This window comes from Sylvia atricapilla, chromosome Z (assembly GCF_009819655.1).
Source record: "Sylvia atricapilla isolate bSylAtr1 chromosome Z, bSylAtr1.pri, whole genome shotgun sequence".
Taxonomy (NCBI): Eukaryota; Metazoa; Chordata; class Aves; order Passeriformes; family Sylviidae; genus Sylvia; species Sylvia atricapilla.
Window position 1 is genome coordinate 68,824,298 of NC_089174.1, and position 26,536 is coordinate 68,850,833.

The following is a 26,536-nucleotide window of genomic DNA, read 5'->3' on the forward strand; positions in this document are numbered from 1 at the left end:
AAATCCCCAGCTCCCTCAGCTGCTCCTCAGAAAATGTATGTTCCAGACCCTTCCCCAGCTGTGTTCCCTTACTCTGGACATGCTCCAGAACCTCCAATGTCCCCACTTAATTAATGGGCCCAGAACTGGATACAGAGCTCCAGGTGTGGCCTCACCAGTGCTGAGTACAGGGGGACAATCACTGCCCTGGGTCATTCTGGCCACACTATTGCTGAAGTCACCAAGCAACAAGACCAAAAAGAGAAGACCAGAGCCCAAAGTCAGGGGAGAAAAATGTGGAAACATCAAATTGTCTGAAAGTACAGAAAAGATGGAGGCTACGGGGAAAGCCAAAGGCTACTATTTATCAGCATTCCTTTCCTTATTTTTGCCTGCTGTTCTGGGACCCAGGTTTTCCTGTGTTTTCTACAGCAGCTTTCTCCTGGGTCAGAAGGCATTTCTGACCATCAGCTTTCCACAGGCTTCATGCTGCTGCTCTGTAGGCAGAAGAAAGCAAGACCCACTATGAGGAAACTCCTGATCTTATTCAGAGACTAACAAGGACAACAGCTTTAACCAGGCTTCTTTCTCATCCACTGCCCCAAGGCAGCCACCCCATACACACACCTGAGATCCCACTTTATACTTAACACTTACAAAGCACCTCATTTCCTAAGTAATTAAGTTGTTAAATGCATTAAGCATTTCCACAGAATAAACTTAATTTTTCAAAAAAAATTTACTTTTTAAAAAATTCATATTTTTCTGAAGCTGGAACACCAACACCCCCCCACCCCGGGAAAGACAGAGAGACGGACAATAGGGATAACTGGGATGTAACACACTTTGGCTGCCTGAAGTGCTTGAAGCCCAGCTGAGGCAGAGCTAAGTCTTTGATGAAAACCTTAAAAAAGGTTGTTTCTCAAACTGGTGAATAATGCAGCCTGAGGAAAAACTGGAAATTACTGTGCAAATTTAAAAAAAAACAACCTTTAGGTATTGCATCCATGTGATACACAGTAACCACCTGCAGATGATAGCATGAAAGAGTGCTTTATTTTGTTACAGTACAGATTCAGTCCAGTTCACAGAGAACACATCAGTTAATACCTATCTTCACTTTGTAGGAGAAATGGGCATGAACGCACGAGCACGCAGTCAGCAGCCTTTTATTGCCACTTACGCAAATTTTGCCTCAAAAGCATCATTTATGGTACACACGTTTCACTACCAGTCCATGTAACAGCACTGTAACGCCAGCTCTAGAAACACAGGGGAGGAGGATGTCAATCTTTAGGACTGTGAAAATGTGTGTATGTGTGTATACATATATGAATATATATGTACCACTTGGTGATTTAACTTTCAAAATTTTGGTTTTCACTTGAAAGTTTGTTTTAAAAGAATGTGTCCCTGAATAATACATGTTGTTCCTTGAGGCACGTCTTCATGTTCAGGCTCTAGATAAGAGCCTGAAGCTTCTAGTTAAAGCAGCCACTGAGAGCTGAGGGTTTGGAGCAGACAGAACTGTCTGGAAACCAGGTAGGTCGCTGTGAACTGCAGTAACAGCCCACAGGTAGAAGGATATCTGAATCTCATCAAAGCAGCCTCCCATGTTTAACCGCTTTACTAAAATTAAAACCTGAAACAGGAACAAAGGCAACGATGTCAGCCAAACCAGTTCCTGCTAGCCTACCGAACTTACCTTCCTGGAGGCTTTGGGGTTTTTGAAGTATAATTTTATGACTCAAAATTCCAAAAGTTCATCTAATTCCCCTGTATAGCCAGGTTTACACCAGGTGGTCCAGCAGAAGACATTGTTGCTCTTCTCAAACCCTTCCCCACTTACATCCAATTACTTTGACATGTCCAGCAGAGACTCACCCCATCATGGTCAGAGGCTCTATCTAAGCGAAATAAAGCTGATAAATATTGTGTGCAGTTATCTTCTGTGTAGAAAAAACAAACAAAAACTCCAAATCATCTTTCAAGAGGGGGATTAAAAAATGATGACTCCTTCTAAACCAAGCAAGGCCGTAAGGGTGATAAAACTCCAATATCCCCTACAACCAAACATGAAACCAGCAGGAAAACAGAAAATACAGAATGAAGAGAGGCCAGGAAAAGGACTGTGAAAGATACTTTCAAGTCTGAAGCACACTCCAAGTAGCTTAGATTGTCAAAGCCATTTTGAAAGTTTTGTGCATATAACTTGCTTCTGCATACTCCACCATTTTTCTGACCTTTCTGCCTAATTACTTTTCCTCCTCTCAAAGAGCAACAGAAAATTAGAAAACAGATCACATGAGAGACAATGAAAGCCGTGAGCTGCACCCACTACCAAGTATACAGAAAATATGCCATAAGCTGTCAAATATGAGCAACACAGCAATTTTCTTTTTTCTTCCACTTAAAAGTAACCACAGCTTGAAATGTTTAAAAGACAATGTCCCAAATTCATGCCCAAGCCCCTCAAAGTTTTCAACACAGCATCTAACAAGTGAGAGAACACTGTTTATCTTTTTATTTGTAAACCAGATTTTGAAATACTTTACAATATACTTTTCATTTGTCTAAAGAAATAGCATTAAGAACTGAAAGTACAGTGTGCCATTAAATGTTAAGGACCATATTTTTAAAAACCTTTCTTAAAAAAGGTTATAGAGGTAAGATGAATTTAGGTTGTATTTTAAAGTCGACTACTTAAGCATCTCAGTGATTGAAAATGAAGTGTAAAATTGGAAGTCCAGTCACAGATGAGGCAGTAGAGCTGTGCTCAAGACTGAAGAGGTCTGCCTAGGGCAGGCACAGCTGCACACTCCCCACATTAACTCAGCCATGAATTCTGCAGATCAGAGCAACACCACTGATTAAGTCAGTTTGAACTACTTAATATAAATTCTCCCTTTCTAATAAGAAGGATATTAACTAAAGCTTTCAGTTAGACAACAAAACCTTTCTAATTAGCAACAAAAAAGCAAAAGTGACATGCTTACTCTGTTTCAGGCACTTTCAAGATCATAGTTTATTTACTGTAGGTAAAAAGCTAGTATACAGATTAAGGGATCTCTTAAATTTCAACTCTACAGTTATACACCATCTAGTATTCTTGCTCTGAATATTAACCAAAAGGTTTCTAAACACCTGTAAGCCCCACTATAAATCTGCGTTGTTATGATGAAAAAAAAGTATAGAAATCAATGCTTAATTTTTTCAATGCATAATATTTACACTGTGAAACCAATGGGAAACAACAAGCAGTGGCAAAGAGGAAATAAATTTTAAAAAGCCGGAGTTTTATATAGGTTTTGGGTTTTTTTACAATAGTGTGCTAATCAGCATAATTGTATATATAAAAATTAAAATATAGCAGAGCATCCCATTACAGATATCTGATTTGTCTGAACTGCTGCCATTACTTGCTAACCATTTACATGCAACACCTGCTAGGACTGACTTTTTGTTTTAAAGTGTAAAACAGTTCAAGGTTTAAGAGACAAACATTAATTTGTGTACAAAACTGAAAACTGCACTCAAGAATTGTACTGGTCATGAATCTCTTCCATACAGAAGTGGAGGGAAAGGAAGAAGTACCAATGATAGAAAGCAGTCTCTTTCCATTCACTAATTTTCAAAGGCAATGCATAGACTGAGAATACCTGGATGGCAAACTCCAGAAACCCTGGAAACAGCTTTCACACACAGGACCTCTGCAGGAGGCCTTTCTTTGCATCAGATGGCAATGGCTGACAGCAAATAAAGGGCACCAGGTGTACAAGTAAGTAGATCTTGCAAAATACTAAGATGGGGCAGTTGTTAATATACAATTTGAACTATATATACAATATAATGGAATGTATCCCCTCTCAAAACTGGTTTATGAAACAATTGGACCTTTCTATACTAGCTTTATGACTCAGCTATTGTTCTAATGAAAATATAGGTACACAAGAGACTTGCATTGAGGCATTTTACAGGAACTATTGACAAAGCTGCTTAATGGCATTTCTGTTTTTTAAATGATTTTGTTAGATATAATTGAAAACATCTGTGTATAAAATGTCCTGACAGACACTTCAACATGGAGCTTTGGTGACAAACCACTTCAATAACAATGAGGTGAGAAATTAAATGAAGTATTTAAGGTAACTCAAACTGAATAGGAAATGGAATGCCAATATGGCAGTTAACGCTTTTTCTGTTGTTTTAAACAGGTAAGTATCTTGTACCAGCAGAATCCTGTATATAGATAGAGAAGTAGGCAATACACCACTTATAATTCCCATTAAACAAAAGCCGATTCATCATGTGAGAAGGTACAAATTACAGAAAACATGAAGAGTCAATAAAAGAGAAACAACTGGTTTACATGAAAAAAAGAGAGAACACTTCAGTCTGAATGCAGTTACTTTGTGAAAGCTGCTACAACAGCCCAAAGAACCTCATTCGTGTTGGTTTTCATACATTCAACCTCAGGGTCTAAATCCAGAAGCTGCCGCACTCTCTTTGTGGCTAAATCATACTGCTCATCCAGGAGGGGGGCAAAAGCGTTCTCCAGGACATCCGAAGCGTGGGCTAAGTACACGAGGGCCAGCAAGCGCTTGTCCATGCGGTGGGGGTCATTCACCCACTTGTCAAGAACCGCCTCCTGAACCTTCTTGATGAGGCGCTGTTTGATGTTGTTGTTGGTGAGAGGGTGTGTAGTCATGTCAAAAAGAAGGAAGTTCTGTTTCTCTGTTGTCAGTACACCTTTTTCCACTAGATTTTTAGCTAATCGCTCACGGACATTTCGTAGTTGGTAGTGCAACTTCAGTGGGTTCCATGTTTCACCTAAAATAGCAAGAAAACCACACAACAGTCAGACAAAATTTAAGCTGTACTGCTGCAGTGATATTTTCTTACCCCCTTCTGTGGTGCAGAAAGTTCTCAAAATCATTCAGCAGACTACAAGGCTCTGTGCTCCTGTCGGCACTTCTCTGATCTCTACCATGGAGGCAGAGACCAGGAAAACCTTATTGGAGGAGCTCTGGGAAACACTGAAAGTTTAGATGAAGTGATAGCTAAGCTGCATCTTGATTACAGACATGAAAAATAAACAAAAATCTTGTATTGTAAAACAAAAAATGAACCAGTTTTGCAGAATCAATTTACTTCTAGAAACAATAAAAATAAAGTAAAGTCAAGCACTCTGCAGTCTTTGTGCATTTTCCTGAGTCCAACCTTTTACCATGTCAGAGACTGCAAGAAGCGTTACTGCCTTTCTTCTGCCATGGAGGCAAGCCAATGCATTTCTACCCAGTGCATTTCTTTATTTCTGCAGGTTTCCACTCTTGTCTTCCTTCCTGCCTCCCTCAGATGAAAGAGTGAACACGTACTGTGAGAGTGTGTGTGGCACCAGTGTGCACACATAAAGCACATGTTGGGCAGAGCCTTTAAAGCTTCTACATAAATTATTTCTAATGCCTTTTTTTTAAGGCAGAAGAACTGGGACCTTCAGAGTGTGTGACTAGGTGGGCACACAGGAAATTGACAAAGCACAAAATCAGCATCAACAGCTCCAACTAAAATTGTTTAGCAGTGAGAATTCTACCTTTGCTTAAGAGCTTACTTACCAGGCTAAAAATTTTAATTCCAGCTTAGTTAAGAATTTATCATAATCCCCTCCTGATGAAAAAGACTATGCATTTTAAGAGGCAAGAAAAGGAACAGCATTAAGTATTTCTTATATAGATGGAGGTTTTCCATAAATGATACAAGAATTTCTGTACCAAACTTTTGAAAAAAATTATTGGCTAGCATAAAATAATAACAACAGCAAGCCACAGGTGATGTCAAGGTTTCTCCCACTGTGACAGAGGCTGACACACAAACACGATCCAAGTAACAGCCAGCTGCAGAGTGAAAGGCAGGAAACTACCCAAGCCTGAACTACACAAGTCCAACACATCACTGAATGCCATTCCCCAGTTTGAACATGAATGGAACTATCATACAAACACAAAAAAGCAGTTTCCTTACTGCCTTTCGTCGGGCAAAGGATATTGGCTAGATTTTTGTACAGTTGCCATGCGGCTGAAAGTCAGTGCTGTGGTGACACCTTGTGACCAAGCTCGTCAATTACACAGACACTTGCAGACACACAGATGTTTGCTACATCTACAGGAGACCTGACATTTTGATCCAAACTTCTATATTCCCCACACTTGCTTTCCTTAGAGGCTACCTTATGAACATAAACCTGGCAAATATCACCTTACAAGTCCGTACACTTATTTACATGATGGCTTTGAACTCCTATGTACTGTAACTCCAAGCAGCACTCTGCACCACTGATAAACATGGGTAGATTTTCATGATAAACACGGGTTGATTTTTCATGGGTAGAATTTCAACTTATAATCATGAGTAGATTTTTTCCATGATCGACCTGGCCCCCGAAGCAAAATTCTAACAGAGTTTATGAATTTATTAAATGAAACAAAAGCAATACCAACCAACCAATAAAAATAAAAACCCCCACCGAGACCCACCGAAATATTTTTCTTCAGAAGGACAGATGTCTAAAAAAGATCTCTCTACAGCTCTAAACCATGGGAAATACAAATAACATTAATGCCATCCAAGAATTAGTAATTAATAAATCTATGTTAGTAAAAATGATTGAATCAAACCTTAGCCACAGCACTAATGATAACTATCTCCTCAGAACCAAAGCTCAGCAGGGTCAGGAAAATATTAGCTTAGCTCAAAGTAAACCTACAACACTAGTTCATTCATTAGCTGACCTTTTTTGAACCCGTCCTAACTTGATGTGCATTGCACCGGGAGAGGAGGTGAAATGTCAGCACAAATTATGTATTTGAGACAAGAAAATTGAATTGTTTTTGCTGGCTGTAAGAGGGAAGGGGAGGTGAGGGAGAGCTGAACTGCACGGCTCTGCAAGTAGCTTGACATGGGCTGCTCTGTAGGCCAGTCTCCCCGCTGCCTGACAGCCAAGGAGCATGAGAGAAGGGGCGGCAAGGGCTTGAGAATTAACTGCTGTGCAAGGAAGGCCGTTTAGAGGTGGTGCAGAATGAGTCAGAAGCACAAAGAAAATAGGAAAGCAGAAAAAGGTGAAGAGATTTTGCTCATTTCTGCAGCTCATTGGCTTTAAGTAGCAGATTTTACACAGGCAACTTCCAAATCTCATTACCCCCAACCTCCTAGTCACATTGTAAACAAAACAGGGTTTTTTCCTGCGCTGTTTCCACAACTGAAATACAGCTCTGATCTACTCCAAGGAAGCTGCACTTACATACTTTATGGAAACAAATGATCACTAGTGATCGATTCTAAATGGGCACTGCAAGAAAGGTGGGGTCAGATGTTTTAGCAGGGCCCAGGACACAGAGTAATGGTTTCAAAGTGAAGTAAAGTTGGCTGAGATTAGATACAAGGAAGACTTTTTCACCATGAGTCACCAGAATGGATTGCCCAGAGAGATGGTGGATGCCCCATCCCTGGACATCTGGGATCAGATTGGATGGCTCTCTGAGTAACGTGGTCTAGTGGAAGGTGTCCCTGCTGACTGCAGAGGGGCTGGACTAGATGGCCTGTAAAAGTCCCTTCCAACCAAATCTATTCATAATTCCATGATAATTTAATTTTTTCTCTACTATTTACTAGCTTTACAGGGAGAGCTGTGTGCAAAGTACTCATCTTGAAGACTTTGTTTTGATCAATGAGAAGTATTGAACACTTTAAAATATTTATTACACTTCTTCAGTTAATGAAAAAATAAAACTCCTAATGCTTTATTTTTTCTTTATGATAACTGGCCAAATCAGTCTCAAGTGTTATGTGTGAGCAATGAGCTCTTCATGTCCTTTCTTTATTGAAAGATCTGAATACTCAGTGCACACACTGAGGCTTCAAACTTCCACCATCCCTCATTTCCAAACATAGAGAAAAGCAGTTACATCTCCAGGGTGCAGCCCTGATTTACTTCAGAGTCAGTGGAAGGTACCTTTTCCACCGAGTTTGAGATATCCTCTGACACTTCCAAACAGATCCTTTCTGTACCAAGTAAAGTCAAAAGCAACAGTTACTTGTATTTGATTAAAAGCTACAATCGACAAGAGGCTACCCTAGAGGACAGACTAATTAACTTTTTTGCATATTTTCTCTCAAAATACCTTGCAATATAATCTCTAGTGATGCCAGATAATTAGCTTTATTTGATAAAAAAGCACGTTATGTGCAAGGCTTACCACTAAGCAGTTCAATCCAATTTTGTACTGTTTCAGGAGGTTGGGTCTCTTTTATGTGTTTCAGAGCTTCATCAAGCAGAACATCCCCTGTAGGAGCATCTGACTTGCAAATTACCTAAGAATAAATAGAACACCATCAGTATTTTGACATAGTTCATATACAACAAACATACCCACCAATAAAAAAACCTACCTGTTAAGAAAACCAAAATACTTTTTTTTAAGATAACAAACTCTCTCTTACAAATATGCAACTTTGAAAAACCCAAACCTTTGCTGTTCAAAAAAAAACAAACTAGCTGTGCATTAGTTCAAAATACCGTAAGCCTGATGTTATCTGTAACTTAACCTTAATGAGCTAAAATTATCGCAGTAATAACAAACTTTACATCTTTAAGCTTTACAAACTTTACATCTTTTTAACCTGATATGTTAGTTTTTTGTAAAGAAAATAACTCAGTCATCAAGCCAGGTCCTTTGCTATCTTTGCAAAACAAAGTACACTAAAGTAGTCTCTGAATACAGTCTATTTAACTGTTTCATGTCCATTTATTCAAAATACTGAGTTAACAATCAGGTTGCATGAAAATAACAACAAAAAGTACAAAAACTACTTTTCTTCTATATACTAATGGATAAAAATAGGTTCATGACAATATCTGCAAGTTTTGCAGCTCTGAAGAAGACATTGTCAGATGACTGAGTTTCATTTAATGCCAGTTAAACAACACGTGTTAGGGAAAATGCACAAATAAACCCCTTATATGCAGCAATAAATGCAATACTATTTAAGACTGTTATTTAATAACTTCTAAAATTATTTGAGTTCTTCATTCAGGAAAGAGTAACTTGATCCAGAGTAACATAATAAAATGCAAAAATTTGAGTAACCACAGTTAGCTGTATACATAGTTATAGAAACCATGCACAAATACAATTTTTTTTTTTTCTGGAGAGAAAATCAACAGTACCAAATAAAAACTTACAGATTAAATTAGTTCAAGTCAGTATGTTTAAATAAAATCTTTATTTATAGAAGAATTACTACAGTTGTTAATAATAATAGTAGTTACTGTTTGTTATTATTGTATCTGGCAATTTAAATGGTTTACAAGTTAGCACTTTATAAGCAGCAGGTGAAAGGTAGCAGGAGATTGACAGAAAAACGAATGCATCAACACAATTCCAGATATATACATGTGTGTGTATATATATATATATGTATATATATGTGTGTATATATATGTGTGTGTGTATATATATATATATATGTATATATGAAAGGCAAGAGGCAAAAGATCTTATTTTAACACTTCAGAGGAGTCAGAAAGGCATTCTGGAAATGTCATACTGAAATATACCCCAAGTTTATTGATTTCTGTTCCATAGTTCTAATAATCATTACTACAAACAACAGAGTGCAATGCATTTTCACAGGGTCTGTTGATGACACTGAAATGAGCTGCAGTGATAAGACAACTTCAACCCCAGCAAGATGATCCCCAGCTAGTGTGCAAAAGTGTACAAAATCTGTGAGATTAAAAATTGCTTAACAAAGTATATGAGATCTAGAAAGTGAGGTATTTTTTAAAAAGAGAGTAATAAACAGTAGTATAAGGTGCTTACTTTGGGAAATATAAAAGATACCAACTTAGTCTGGAAACACAGAAGACTTCAACAGGCAAATTAAACACTCAGGGAGCTGCTGAACAACATACAGTAGGGAATTTTAAGACTAAACATCTACCAGAGAGGGACCAGAGAAATCTCACTATCTGTCACTCCATCAAGATTAGATGGTCTCTTGATACACTGTCTCCATTTTGGGGAGATCACTCCAACCTGAACTTTGGGTATTTAGTTTTAAGAATACATCTACATTTTAATCCAGACAATCCCTATTTGAAACTAAACACACAACAATACTTACTTATCTTTCTGATTTACAAGCTTTCACAGCATAACTCAAAACCTTTATTAAACCCATATAATTATATTACACATTTTTCAGCTTTGTATCTAGACCCTGAATTTTTTCAAGTGCCTGCTCTTTCACTATACAGAAGCACACTTCAAAACAAAATTTTAAGTTGCTGCACTGCAGCTACTAATAGTCACCTCTCAGATATTCCTTTAATAAGTAATTAATTTAATAATTAGCCTAAACATACCCAACTTACTTAAATTACCTTCTTTCCAAAACTGATGTTCATTTAGTATTTTAGTTTCTTTCAAATGCCCCATGTTTAGTTTCATAGTAACCTCATTTACACTGGATCACCCCAGCCTGCTACCGTTGGTACCTGGTACTCACCATCTGCCTTTAGCAGGCAAGATGCAAGATGGGAAGTCCTCTTTTTAACCTGATGTATTATTAAAAACAAACAAATAGAACAAACCTCACTAAGGAAGATCACAAATGTTTTTATATCTAGGATGTAAGTAAAGAGGCGTTTAAGTTTAGAAAACAGATTTCCCTTCTTATTTGTGGTTAAAATACCTTTTTTCTACCGCTGCAAAGAAGTTTAAGAACCTAGCATGAATATAACACACCACGACAATACCAGCCTAAACATACAGGCATTTAGAGGAAAGGAGAACACAGGCCTCAATTCAACTCAGTGAGGATCCATAAGCTCTCATGAAGCCATAGAGCAGCGATTTTGTTCCCAAGTTTACTTCTCTATCCAGCCAGCAGTACTGCACCGCTTTTCCACTTCTCTGCTACACTGAATATCCACAGCACTGTTTCCTCAGCCAAGATTATCTTTTCCGTCAAATGAGCATATGTTGGTTCACACTTCCATAATATTTCCCTCCCATCCCCTTCCCAGCACACAGAGAGAGGACCAGCAGAATCCCAGCCTTCTCTGAATCTTCAGAGATCTGCTCTTTCCTCGAGGACTTAGTGTTGAATGCCTCTTGGCTAACTCTCTCCAGAGTGGGAAACTGGCTGGGTTTGGGATCTCATTAATCAAATCACCACAGAAGACTAAGCATTCAGAAGGGAGACCTTTTTCCCCTCTAACAGAGAGACTAAGGTAGAAAAATGAGAGAACATCCTGGTTTTTCAGAGATGCTGGTCCTTAGCCTGATTGCAAAAGAATATTCTTTATTCCAACTTTTCAGTGACTAATTGGGTACTATATTTGCCTGGTACTTATCAACTAAGGAAATTTAAATCATACAGAATACTTAATTTGAATTTTTCACAATGCAGCTCTGCAATTAAGCGAAACTACGGACTAAGTACAGATTTTAAGTAAACTTCATTTTCTAGTTTTAATACAAAAATTCATTCTTGCATGAATTGCTCAGAATTGTTAGCAATAAAATACTGAAGTAAATCTGTCAAAGGTTTATTTGGATTCCATTTGTTTTTAATAACTCTGTTGATTTGGTTTGCTGTCTTGAGCCTGTAAGGCAATGTAGAGTACCATCTAACCACTTGCAAACCTCAACATTCATTTATTTATTTCTAATATTGATTCCAGTAGACAGAACTCCAAAATAGTGCAACAATTACATATTCTTAAGCCACATTTACAAGGATGTTGCAATATGTAACACATCATATGCATTTACAAAGTTTCGCTAAGGTCCATCAAGTCCTTGTCCGCTGTTTTTTCAGTCTCATTTGACTCTCTTACAGCATTCAATCATAGATTTAATGCACCTTGATCCATTCTGAAGTACAAAATATTATCAGCAGAGATCAACCTGATTTAAGGCTGTAAGTGGAAATCATTGTAGCTATCATTCTTTCAAGTTAATTATATGATCAAAGCCACAGCTGCTTATAAATCTGTGCTACTACCCAAAAACCTTGTTCTACCTTCTTCTCGTCCTCACCTTATCACTTGTGCCCTACCTGATGACAAGAACAAGAGAGTGGTTCCAGTAGAAACTAAACTGATCAAAGTAAATTAGTTTTTGCCCCTGAATCACAACCTTGGATGTATTACTAGACAGCTCTTTCCACTTACTAGGCACAGTATTTATTTCACAGCCAAAGCTAAGGGCATAGGGAGCAAAGCCTGCAGAAGCAGAACAAGGAGGGCACTTGACAGAAGAGAGATACTTAAATCAGGCCAACACAGAAACAAGACTGAAATTTAATGATAATGAAAAACTTCAAGTAAGGTGCAAAACAACACAAGTCATTCACAAGAATGATTTCTAAATTAATGGAGGTGCTGCAGCTGGGATTTTATTTGCAGGGAAGTACTTAAGCAGATAACAACCCCCATTTAAATTAATACTTATTTTTATAGAACCCTCCTGCCTGAAAACTGGAAAGTATCTCAAATACCTTACAACAGCAGAAAAAGTAAACCTCTAAATTGCAAAGATTTTAGATCACCTTAAAAAAGCACATCTACCCAATCCCAAAAACACATGATAAAATTTAAGAAACCACCCAACCATAATCAAACAAGAACCAATCACAGCCCAGACCAATAATTTTGCTTGTATTCTTTAGTGAATATACATACAGGTTATTTTTCCATTTTACTAAAAAACCCAGCAACCTCACGGTTAATATTTCAAGTAGATAGAACTGACAAGGTTTTCACAGAATGAAAATAACTCCTGAACTGAATGCCTAAGAAGATTACTGAATGCCTAAGAAGCCAAAAGCTCTGGAGGAAAAAAAAAATGTGCGAACTAATCAATGCTGAATGTGCCTAAATGAGGCTAAAAGAAGTAGGGACTGTTAGTTGGAACAGAGGTTTGATTTTTCTGAAGTGAAGGGAGCTGGGAGAAGGTTGAGGAATTCACAAGCTTGTCTGAAAATTTTGCAAAAGATAATATTGACAGGGAAATGTGCCATAAGAGAAATTATCTGTGGTGGACAGACAACGTTTCACTAGGTTTTCAATAGGCTTACTTTACAAGTACCCTCTAATGCTGACAAAGCCAAAAATTCTTCCAAGAGCGTGACTTTGTGCATTTCATACAAAGGGAAAAATTCAGTGATTAAAGTAAAAAAAAAAAAAAGGCCTCAAATCTTCAGCCTGATTTTATAGAGGACTGTAGAGATGTGACTCTCTTGCAGGCCAGAGAGCACAACACACCAGCCTCATGCTTAAACTAGATACTTTTCTGTTCTCAGAGGCCCCAAGAGCAAGGATGGTTTCCTTCCCATACAACACAAGCACAAACTGCAGTATTGTGTACACCAGAGTAAACTGGTGGCTTGCAGGACACATCTGGCATCTGGCAGTTGTTCATTCCTTTCAGCCTCAGCCCACATCCCACTGCCATTGCAAAAGCCAGTTCCTTCAGCAGATTACTGCTGGTGCCACTGGCAGTAACTGCTGCCACCACGCCCCAACCAGAGCCAACGGCTGGCTGCCAACAGGACCAGCAACACATCCAGAGAACAAACATGGTGAACAGGTACCAGAGATGTTCCAAGGCACTTAATCCCACCACTGAAACGCTTAGTAACTTTGCTCATCTCCCTTAGGTCATTACTCAGAGTCATCACCCTCAGGTAAAGAAAACTCCATCTTTTTTTCTTAGAACCAGCTGTAATTCATAGCTCCTGTATTGTGTGGAGCATGACAAGTAAATGTAATCATTTTCCTGCACTTGCCTTTCTTGTTAGCAGACTTTTGCGCCTCATTCCACAGGCCTCCAGCTGGAGACGCCCCCGCAATGCCAATTCAATTAACATACAGCCACGCAATCCTGAGGAGATGCAATCATTCCAGAACGACGTGTAACCCTGTGAAGAACGAAAGACAGTGAGATATCTCCAATTCCACCAGCAAGCGAACAGAAAAGGGGCCTTGCTGTGTGTTTTCTAAGCAGTTCTGCTTTCACAATTTTTAAGTGGCATCACTAGTCACTATCATTCCTGCCCTGAAAACGTGAGGGAAATGTTAGTTTTGACACTCAGTCTCTTCCTTGTGAAGAACTGGGAACCCTCAGAAAAATGATACAGAGAGGGAGATATACCAAGAACTGTGAGGTATAAAGTGTAGTTTTATACACAGTCAAACATGATATTTTTAAGACATCAACCATTTGGCATTACTGACATTACATGGCCTTAAGAGTGACCAAGAAACATTAGCATGATTTTACATATATAAACAATGTGGCACTGAGAAAGCAAAAACAAACAAACAACAAAAAAGGCAACTAAAAATGGATATGATGTTAACTATGGAGTATACTTGAAAACACAAATGTGACAATCAGCACAAATCACAGAACAGATTCTTTTGACTTGAACATCATAAGCTAAAAGACAAAAGCCTTCAAAGAAATATTTATAACAGCTACTATTTTGCCACTTAAATCCTTTGAAAACGTGCTTTTAGAGCTTGAAGCATAGTTCATATACAAATTTCAAAACTGCAATCCACATTTATTCTATGAAGCACACCACATGTACTGTGATTTATCTCTATTTCTCCAATGACGGCTGTCTGCTTAAATGGCAGAACAGACCACCTGACCCAATACATTCATTCATCAGTATCTAGAAACACAACTACTGACTTTTGTACTCCATTGTTCGACAGTTATGACCAAAAAAACCTTACAAAAGGAATTTTTTATATGGAGTAACCAATAGCATTCTTCTGTATATTTTAGTATTTGAGTACCTAAGACAAAGCAAAATTATTGAGAAATGTTCTGAGAAATGTTTGATAATATTCATAAAGACTCTTCCAAAAGTCCTCTAGTGAAGCTCTTCTGAAAACACCAACTTTGGGATTCTTTAGAGAAAGATGCTGTACACAAGACAAGATGGGGAAAGAGCAGAAGAGAGCTCTGCTTTTTATAAATTTGTCTTCACCAATAACCAAGACTAGCTTATAACAAGAGCAAGTCAATCTTATTTTTGTAGATGAAAGCTCCCACATATAAAGATATAAGATGTACATATCCTAAGTCCACTAAATTTACAAACCAGTCTCTAACTATTGCCATCAATTACAGATTTCCAGGAACATGAGAAAACTTGCTTCAATTTTGCATGTAGGTATTTCCAAGAGCTTTATTACACAGATGACCAATACTTATAAAAAGTCTACAGAAGCCCTGAATCTCTAAGGTAATTACCAAACAGGTCCCATGTATTTATTTAAAACACCATAAATACGTGTCTGGAAAGGCATTTAAGAAGTTATCTAATCAGCCTTTTACTCTAGGGCTGATACTTGCTAGTATCTGCTATTCCTATAATGCCATTCCCTAATTAAGCTTTTGGTTGGCACCAGACAAATTTTGCCAAATAACACACACAATAAAGTGCAATATTTGCTTGAGTGGGAAGAGATATGACTCCCACATTCTATTTCCAATCAGTCTCTTTACATAATAATTTCTGAAGTCACACAACACATACGCAAACTAAAAATCTACTGCACAAACTCACAGGCACAATAAATTTACACTTCTTTATATTCACAGAAAGTTTCGTATTATTATGCAAACCATTAAAGTGCTGATGCTTTCCCCCCTTTTTTAGCAATGAAAGCTGAATTTATTTTTAAAATTACTATTTTTCAACGAAGTGATATTGACTACACCACTTCCAGCACCAACTACCAGATGTAAACTCCTCTCTTTCAGCAGTTAACATGGATGACCATAGGCTGAGAGTTACAGAGAAATACAGGCTTGTAAGGTAACTCAGGTCAAAAGTGACCACAAGTATCTAGTCCAACCTCCTGCTGCAAGCAGGTTCAGTTGTGAAGTCAGGTCAAGTTGCCCAGGGTTCTATTCAAGCATGTCTCAAAAACTTCCAAGGATGGAAACTGCACAACCACTCAACAGTTTTTAACCGACTAATCCTGAAAGAGAGCTCAAAAAGATGACATCCATCATAAATGGAGCTGCTTGTTTTGGTGGATTAGATGACAATGAAGTCATGAGAATGTATCCTGTTGCCACCATCTTCTTCTGTCCCCCACTCTCAGAGTTCACAGGTGATCCATCCTCTAGAGAAAGAACATTTTATTTCCACACACAGAAATTGCACAGCTATTTACAGAGTTAGGAAGGAGATTCTTTTCAATCCATTAAACTAATTTTTCCAGATTGTTCTGGTAGATTAACTGGTCCATTTTGACACCTACTACGAAATATCACATAATCAAAGGAACCTTCACAGAGTATCAGTTTAGCACACAACAGTCTAACTAAATCGTCCTTTAAATTAACTCTGTCTCCCTGGAGTAACTAGAACTGAATGGGAGGCACTTATCTTTGACATTCCAAACACTCTCTTCACACTTACTTTAAATGGCATACAGCATAACCAGAAAAGGTGCACAAAAGAGAAACAAAGGGGTGGAGATAAATAATTCATGGAGAGGTGGAATGGCAATACAGAATAATGAACTGTTTGTAAAGGAAACAAGGGCTAAAAGATAATAAATAAAGCTAGTTCACAGGTTATGAGTCAGTAGACAATTTCTTTTGTTTCTCCATTCAAGTGTTTTAACAGGAAAGCAGACGTTTTTAAAAAATCCTTTCAAAAACAAGATCAATAATGAAGTTTGACAGACAGCAATGGATCTTGTAAACCACACGTGGATCAGGATGAAGTCAATGTTCACTGGGGGATCACCCTGATCCCATCCTCTCCCTGAATGTGACCTGGCCACTGCTCATTTCAGCACACGGAACAAGACAGGGATTTGGTTTTCAAAACTTCATTTATTCCAAATTCCTAGCAGTCTCAAAACACTGGACTGAAGATCAAACACCACTACTCAGAAATGCATCTCATTCTACTATTTAATGCTCTTAAACAGCACTAGTCTTCTCACAAATACAATATCAAGTATTTTTACTTCGTCCATCTTCCTGCAAGTTTTCTACTTTGTAAACTTTCTAACTCCACGAAATATTATTGAAGTTGCTAAGCAGCAGGGGGTAATACTTACAAAGCAGGAGATTATTTTTATCTGACAGCAATCACACTTAGAATAGCACTTTAAGCTAAGAATAGCTTGCAAGACAAAATTTTAAATCTACTATGACTCAAAGATCAAAAGACTGTTTACAACTGTCATGTTTATTTACACAAACACAGCACAAAAGCATTTTTCATCAGACCTGACCTAGAAACTTTCAGCTAAAAACTAGTTTTGCTAGACAAGCAAAAAGGGAAATAAGAATAAAGTTTACACCAAATACTTGTTACCATATTAACTTTGAAAGCTCAGACTTTCCACACAGGTATGGCAAAGTAGAGAGCTGAGACTAAGATTCTCTTTCCACTTTAAGAATAAGTTATTTAAAATCCATGTTCATTAGGCCATTTCTTTCCCACCAGCTCCTATGCATTTATTCCCTTGCCTTTTACTCACTTCCAGCTCACGCAGGTATTCCTGTTCAGTTATTCATTAATCACTTCAAACTCCCACCTACTAAACAGTGCATTGTAGAACAAAGGCCAATTACCAAAACTACCTTACTTTCCACTTCCTGCTTCTACTTACCCACTTTAGAGCCATTAAGTTACTTGAGCGATTTTGAAATTCAAAAGGTTATGTGCAATTTTTTTCTTTAAAAATATTGCTAACACCTTATCTCTGATCCAACAAGGCACTGCAGCCATGACCACTATAATTTCTTAAGTATGTAAAATAAAAATATCAGAGTGAGAAGATAAGATCAGATATGCCTAAAGATACTGAGTGCCAAGTATGCTGGTGATTTCTACACAATTAAGGCTGCTTTAAGACTTGCAAAAGACTTCAAAATCATTTCACTTGAGCACAAAACAGCCAATCTCCATAGAGCAATGATTTTCACAACTTCCAGGCTACTATCACACTAACTCTATTTGAAACAAACAAAAAAAAATAGCTAAAAAAAACCCAAACAGAAAGACTCCACTGAATGAACATCACTATTTTCTGTCTCGCAAGCACAATTTAAAGTTACCCAGCAGTAACAAAAAAATGCAATTAAGCTGTACATGTCATCTTACGTTTATGTAGACAGAGAAGTAACCCCTAATGGATTAAAAAAAAGGACAAAAAAAAAAAAAAAAAAAAAAAAAGAGAGAGAAAACTTTCTTTAAAGAAAACACAGAACAAAAGACTCAAAAAAGACTGGGTAATCTTACTCAAGAATACTTTGTTTTGTATGTCAGAGTTGCCAAAAATCTCTTCCCACTACAGAAATATACATTCTCTCTCCACTTCTTCAGTGAATTCAGAGTAGGTGAACAGCAGTTCAACTATACCTGGTACAGACAAGAAGAAGGGCAGAGGGGAAAAAATCCATGAAAACACCTCAGATTCAAGAGAAAGGAAAGAAAAATGCTTGCAGAGTTACATCTCTGAGGCTTTAAAATACACACATGGTAATATAAATAAATGATATGTTTAACTCATGTGATTAAGGGCAGCTGTTTACAGAAAACAGACTGTAGCTGCCAATGCATTCTAATCCAAAGAGTCTCAAGCAATTGCAGGTTACTTTGCAGATCACAGAGCCATTTCAACTGAAAATCAGCTTCTTTTTAAAAAGCATCATAAAGTCATGTAATGGAATATAACTTGTGGGTTCCTGATGCCTACTCACCAAAAAAATCAAATATTTCTTTATTGTAGCACAACAGGCCCCTCAGGCCCATCCTCAAATCCACACAGCTTCATATTTAGCATCACAGGTCAGTGCTAGGCCTATGTTTTGGCCCTGACTCAGATTCAATTTACATTTATGAGAAACCACAGAAGTGTCCCTGGGATAATGCACGTAACACTGTCCAGTCTATGCTTCTCTTACTAAAAGGCTTTTCATTTTACATTCAAACTTAATAGTACTCCACAGACGCTCACTTAGGACCTTCTAACAAAACACAAAACATCTACACATTTAAACCTCTACAGTAAACAACTGAAATAAACCAAACAACTGAAGGGAACCTTCTAAAGGAGAAACATCACTACAGCTGATCAGACCCCTGAATTCCTGTTCTCAGGAAATTCCAAATTTTTCTTTTATGATAGACACAAACAAAAGGACTTTGAAATTTGGTAAATAATGCAATTTCTGAAATTTCATGTACAAACAACACAAATAAAACAAAATTGGTCAAACAAAATTGGTTTTAACACAAATTGGTTAAACTCTTTCCAGCCATGGCAGCTCAATCCGAAGGGAAGCTGGCCAACTAACAGAAAACAGAAGTGAACAATGACAACTCCTGAGGAGTTTAGGAGTTCCAGCTCTGAGGTAACACACCTTACAGTCTTTGTCAGAAGATGTCAAATCCTTAGCTTCCGGGCTTCTCAGCTAGGAGGTGCAATCCAGGTTAAAGAAAGTTTTCACCTTAGTAAACAGAAAATTATGAATTTACAGGTACCCCATTCTCTATTAGAATAGTATTTCAGGAAAAAAAAGACATAACAAATTCTACCTAGATGATGAAAGATATGAAAAATTAGACTTCCCAAACTTTCTGTAGTTTGCTGTTACTTCTATTACTTCTGCATTGATGGCACTCAAACACTCTGTTTGGGGTAGCAACATAAAAGCTCTGAGACACAAAACGATTTGTTTGCTTGCATACAAACAAGTGTTGAGCTTTCCCAAACAGGTGTTTCTTCCTTGCTATCTATTCTTTCCAAAGTGTGGCAGACTGTATATGTTCTCACAACTCACAGGTGACAAACATACTGGAAAATACTCCATGCTTGCTGGCATCAGGGAAAGTGACTGAGGACAGTTATCTGCAGGCCCCATTAGGGGCCCTTGCCAAATACACATGCCAGAACAATAAATATAGTTTGGAGACACATAAAGCACACAACGTCCAGTTCTGTTCAGATGAGCATAAGAGGAAACAGTTGTCAAGAAATGTGTCAAGCCTGAGATGGACTAACTGAAGTGAATGTGAAACTTGGGAAAAAAAAAAACTTTTCAAAGTCAGGTCACATCACCTGTAGGACTGGACAAGCGAAATTGAGTTATCTGCTGCTATAAATTTCATATGAGCTGCTTTTCATTTTGAGTAGCACAATTAGCAAAGAGTCTACTTACATCTAACATTTACACAGCAGTGTCATGGAGGAAAAATGTAGCAACATGCTCACTGTGTGCAGTTAATTCTGAGAAACACTCATGTTCTATATATACAAAAAATACAGATTTCTTTACTTAGAGATACTAAGAGTGGCAGAGGTAAGCACTAGGGAAAAAAAGCAGGAAAAAGAAACAAGACAAAATGATACCCAAATGTTCAATTACTTTCCCAGCACAAGCAACCCTTGTGAATCACTACTTTTTACCTTGGAGAGATTAATTTCAGTTTTACTGACCTTTCAAATCAATGTTACCACACCTCATTTTAGCCTTGCACAAAACCTTGCATGTAATTGGAGAAGGTACACCCTTCCCCACATCTTCATTTTTAGCCATTCCAAGACTAAACCAAAGTCCAAAGCCTGAACTGCTGCTGAAGACAAAGTCTTTCTTCACTCCGTAGAAGCAGATTGCTGTTCTCTCCCTTGACCCCAAAGCAGCATTTGTGTAGTCACTCAGATAAGCAAGGGGTCTTTCTGAGAGCTAATGGCCATTTTCCTCACCTGATTCACCCACCATGCAAGCATGCAAATTTCAGAGACAGCATGGAAAACAGAAGGAACGTGGTTGGGACAGACTTGGGACAGACAGCAAAATGTAACAGCATCTATACTGTGACAACCCACACTTCAATACATAAACTGCATTCAAACCCTGAGTAGTTTTCATAACCTGAATAGTTTCAGCTAGAACTTAGTCTCTTGGACAAAGAGCAGGGGAAAAATTGTATATTATTGGAATACCTGTGCAAAAGCCATTCATGACCAAAATATGCTCAGAAAAGACAAAAGCATAAAGCTTAAGGTATCATGCACTATTTATCATCACCTTCAGCTCCCCATTTTGGACTTCAGCAATGGCTAACCTGATGATCATAAAATTGGAAGTTGTATTATTTAAATCTGACAAGGCAGCAACAGCATCTCTGATTCTCTGAGTGAGTTCTTTCAGAGGCGCCTACAAGCCTATTATTAGCCAACACAAAGCACAGAGAGAACATAATAATATAAAATCATCTGTCACCCAATGGAAACCTACTGCAAAAGACAAACAGAGACAATTTATCCTGAAATAGAGGCTGTGGCAAGTTGTATTTCATAATGGACTTAATCACAATGGTGACAGAACTGTCACTTTTTTAGCCAGCTAGTTCCTCCCTGAAATAGTGGTTTTGTGATGACAGAAAGACAGCAGGGGAGAACAAAAGGGAAAGGTTTAACAGCATACACTGTCCAGCATACACTGCTCTGCAGCAGGTCAAGAGTTATTAGGAACTTTGGTCTGCCACAGTTTTCATGTCAGGGATGTCTGCTTCCTTCTCCCTGCATCCTATCCCTCCAATTTAAGAATCACAAGCAACTTTAATCTGCTTCACAGCTATGACTGCTCCTGAAACAAACACTGCCTAAAAGTATTTTGATTTTAATGAAGAGTACAAGTGGAGTGAAAGGCATTAGGCTATCATATTCCCCAAAGACAATCACAATCTTAACACACTGTTTCCCTTATGTAGTCTCTCTACAACTACTAACATTATTCTGAATTTTTGAAAGCACTTACATCACCTGAAGAACTTCTACAACACGTTTCCCTAAAGTCACTCCCAAATCCAAAGAGGCAAAGTACAAAATATAAGCAGAATATATAGAGAAAGGATAACAAATGTACTTGGTTTATTATGAATAATGTTTTAACATAGAATTTTAATTCTTTTTGTTGACCCAAAAGCCTAATTTTAAGTATTCCAAATGCATCTATTACCAGCATTCTTCTGTAACAGAAACACTGTAACCTCTTGGATTAAATGGAGATACCAGCCAACAGCACTAGAAGACGACAAAGAACAGTATGGAGCATTGTCTTCTAACACCTGTACATAATTCTGTTCCTATCCTTTCTAGCTGAAGGTGAAACTACTGATTGGAACTGCTGATTGCAGTAAGATAAATGGTGTGACACTGTTGCTTCTTTGTGACAATGCAACTACAAGCAGAAATCTCAGGCAAACCAAAGTCAGTAACTGAGTTACTGGGCAATAAAACAACAATAAGTTCCCTGATTCTTTAATGAAAAGCTGTTAAAAGTTAGTAATTTATTTAGGAACATCATTGCTCTATAAGGAACAACTAGCACACTTTTGCATCTCATGAATGCGGTCGGAGTGAACAACACTGATACTACAGATGCTTAATTTAATACTGAGCACATTTTATAAAGTGCTTGTCCAACAAATCTGACACCTGACTTTTTCAGTCAAAAACTTAAATTACATAATTTTTAGATTATCACTTAGAAATAAGGAACCCTTAAAAAAAAGAAAGGATGTCTTTTCTTCCAGCACACTGTTACAAGAAGCTTCACAGCCTAATAGCAGGCAAACTGGTCTCGTAACACAAGAACACAAAATTCAAAAAAGCCCACAAACTCTCCAAGTTTTCAACGACAAACAGAAATGCTGGTCAATACTAGAACTCCTCTTCTGCAGTGACTCACCATTTGTTCCACCTCAGCTATGCCACGGAACCTCTGTGAACCTCCCATTCAGCTTCAGTAGCCTTAAATGGACTAAACATATAAAGCACCTTGAAATCCAGGGAGAACCAATTAAAAGTGTTTCTGCCAGCCTATCTAAACATATTTATAAGAATGTGGGGAAAATCCAAACATCAGAAAACAATTACAGAAGACAAGGAAAAATTATTGCAACATTCATTGAAGACAAGCTGGAAAGTCAAAAATTACTTGAATTCTCAAGGTAAAAGTAGATTGCTCTCATCATAGATATCTTACATGAACTGATCCATTTTCATCTTCAGGGAACCAAAAAGATCTGTTCTTTTCTTTCCAATGCAGGTTACTGTAATTTATATCAATCTAAATGTAATCACAGTGCAGAAGCTGCAACAGGCAGTACATCTCGAACAAGACAAGTTAACGTAGTCAAATTATGCTTATACTTTAATTACCCAGCAATTCATACGTTCTAATATACATTCAATATATATATATTTCAGTTTATTAATTCTTAATAGTTACCAATTTATTACCTCTAAGAAAATATCATACTCCACGACACTACAGTGCTGCTCAATGCCAGACAGATTTAAACAAAAAAACAAGTCCACCTTCTCTGGCAGCATTATTTGGCAAGTCCCAAATCAATTTGTTTTGCCAAGGAACTGTGTGAAAATAAAATGTTCCAGGTTAGGGTGTTTTGCTTGAATAACTCTTCAATAACTGTTTCATTCTTTTCCCCCGTCAATAGACTTATCAAACAAGAGAGACAAAAATACCCCACAACTCTGGAATACAAGAACGATGATTAAGCTGAGAACACATTAATTTTTTTCCCTCATGCTTAGATTCAAAGACACCAAGCAATCCTGAAACACAAAACTGAATTTTGGTTCAGACAACAACATGGTTCAATAAAATTCTTAATTATTAGCAAATGACTAAAAGACAAACACTCCATTTTCCCTACTAAATGATTTTCACACATATTGTCTGTCATATTTTGATTTTCACTGCTTCTAGAGACCAATCCATTTTAAAACATTTGGTTAAAGACAAGACACAGCTTCACTTGATGTGAGTGCATTCAGGGAAGGCTATTTTCTATGTATTATACGGACAAAAAATAGATTCAATAACCAAAAGTGGTAGTTTTATTTTTCAGATATCTCTAAAATGGGCAACAAAGGAATTTCAGATCCAGTAAAAGAAATAGTTAGAAAAAACATCCTGAAGACATTCTGAAGACAAAATAATTTTAGGAGATATTCATCCCTTCTACCTAGTCATCCCTCAGAATAGAATCATAACCTATCATATCCTATAACCATAACTATGTGGAAGGCAATCACAAGGATTATCAAGCCCAACTCCTGGCCCTGCACAAACAATCCTTCCATGTGCCTGAGCCATCTCCATGGTTGCCCCATCTCAACTGCAGACTCTGGCACCTGCCCTCGTTTAATTTCATGCACTTGGCGATATCCAGCCCTCTGATTTGTCAAGGTCTCTCTGCTGGGCCTCTATGACTTCAAGCAGCCAACAGCTCTGCTCAAGTTGGTACCATCAGGAATAACAGTAATAATACTAAAAAGATAAAAACAATATGCCCTAAACTTGTAAATGCAAAAAAAACATTCATGTAAAACACTGCTATAGGAACACTCTGGATTTTCTCATATGTCAAAGGAAAAATATTCAAACTTCAATCATGTGCAGTTCAAAAAACTGTATTCCTCTCCACATTAATTAGGTCTTTTTAACCTACACCTAGATAGCTCCTTCCTGCAAATCTGACCTTTCAAGTAAGCCACCACCTTCTCAACCCAGAAACTTGCAGGAACATCTAACGATACATCCTAACCAACAAAACTTCTGAAAATTAAGAAGAAAAAGTCAAGCCAGAGTGCAGGAGTGTTTATTATTGGAATACTACAAAGGAAGGACTTTTGATGTTTGACTCCAGTCCCTCTTGATTTTCTCTTTTCATGCAAATGAAATCAATAGCCATTTTACTGAAACATAAATTGTACTCTAGTTATAAACAGAAGATAAGCTAGTGGGGGAAATCTCTGAAAAGTTCTGACAGTCAAACACAGAAATACTTTAGGAAAGCATACTTGCATATCGTACAAAGCACAGAATTCTTGACAAGGAACCTGTCAGATATTTGATTAACCTGCCACTGCATTTAGGAATAAATACCACACAGCAATGGCTGTCAGGTGCTGAAAGCATGTTGTGGTTTGAAAACAAACCAAGTAAGAGGCTCTAAGTCAGAAATAAAATTTAATGAGAAGAAAAGGAAAATAAAATAGAATAAAATAAAATAAATAAATACAAAAAGAAAAACCAGTGACAGAGTCAGAATACAACCTGATCAGGGTGATGGAAACAGTCCAGACGAGGTGGTCTTCCTGAAACAGAAATCTTGTAGAAAGGTCTGGTAGCTCCGGTCCTCTGGGAATCCAGTGGGTGAGGGCTGCTTCTACTGTCCCAAATCCCAGCTTATATCCAGGTGAGAATGCTTGGCTCTTCCCCATGGGCGGAGCATCTCACAATGGGATGATGAGTCATGGAAGAGAGCCTTGATGGCCCATTAAAAAAAGAGATAACTCCCTCCGGGAGTTATCTCTGAGTCATGCAGAAGGCATTGATGGGCCATTAACTGAAGATGGTGATAGAATACATCCTAAACTACAACCCAGGACAAAGCACTAAAGCCAAATGTTACTGCCCATGTTTTCCAGCACATACACATGCATGTTACGCAGGCACATGTCTCATTAAAATGAAGATAATAAAAAAAACTTAAATCTGCTAAAGAGGAGGCAACTAGCGCACACACTGTTGAACCCTTATGAGACCTCTGATTAAATCAACATTTCAGAGTCTGACTGCTCATTTAGAAATGAAAAGACAAACTTAGAACCCTAGTTTTCTTCATCATTAACTGTATACACAAGTACATAATGACTTCAAACATTTGCATGACTCTTGAAAAGTCACCTTCCATCAGTGTTCAATCCCTATTCTCCATATTGGTGCAAAATTAAGATGCAATTAGTTTGTTCAATAACCTTTGATTTCAACAAACTGATTTCTACTCTACCTCTTACTGTCACTGAACATAAAATATGCCATTTATATGAAAGAAATGTTTAATTAGAATTTAGTGTCCTCTAGTGCTGGGGCTGAGCCTGTGACAGGTAAGTCCCACATAACTGTTCCCTCAGTCACTTTGGTGCGGGGGGAGAGAAAAGGAAGACCTTAAGTGAAAAAACAAAAATAAGTGATGCCAAACACTTGCTTACCACCTCCCACAAGCAGACTGATGCCCAGGTGGTTCCCTGGCTATGACCCCCCCACCCGGCTCTCTCCACTCCCTTCTTACTGCTGACCATGGCACTGCACAGCCCGGGGTACCCCTGTGGTCAGCTGGGGTCTGCTGTCCTGGCTGCCCCCACTCCCAGCCTCCTGCACCCCCACTGAACAGGTAGGCAGAGTGAGAAACAGAGGCAGCCTTGATGCTGTGCAAACATTGCTCAGCAACAGAAAGTACAGGGGGTGTGTTATCACCACTGTTTTGTGTTATCAGCATTGTTTTGGTCAAAAATAAAAACATAGCACCATACTGGCTGCTCTGACAAAAATTAACCAGACAGGTCCAGAACATTTCTCTTAAAAACAACAAGAAAAGCCTGAATCTAGTATGTCTTTCTAAT

At 37.9% G+C, this 26,536-nt stretch overlaps 1 protein-coding gene across 2 annotated transcripts in view; it reads right to left on the bottom strand.

Moving 5' to 3' along the window:
- Window positions 1–2,480: 2,480 nt before the first annotated feature.
- GOLPH3 (golgi phosphoprotein 3) overlaps window positions 2,481–26,536 on the bottom strand; it is a 31,760-nt gene continuing 7,704 nt past the window's right edge. The window contains exons 2-4 of one of the 2 annotated variants that reach the window (XM_066339841.1): window positions 13,831–13,962; window positions 8,229–8,343; window positions 2,481–4,809 (exon numbers count right to left, since the gene is read on the bottom strand). In XM_066339841.1, the coding sequence (XP_066195938.1) occupies window positions 4,385–4,809; window positions 8,229–8,343; window positions 13,831–13,962 (672 nt within the window). In that variant the 3' untranslated portion in view covers window positions 2,481–4,384. The remainder of the gene's footprint in view (window positions 4,810–8,228; window positions 8,344–13,830; window positions 13,963–26,536) is intronic. The other variant, XM_066339842.1, reaches the window with a different exon arrangement.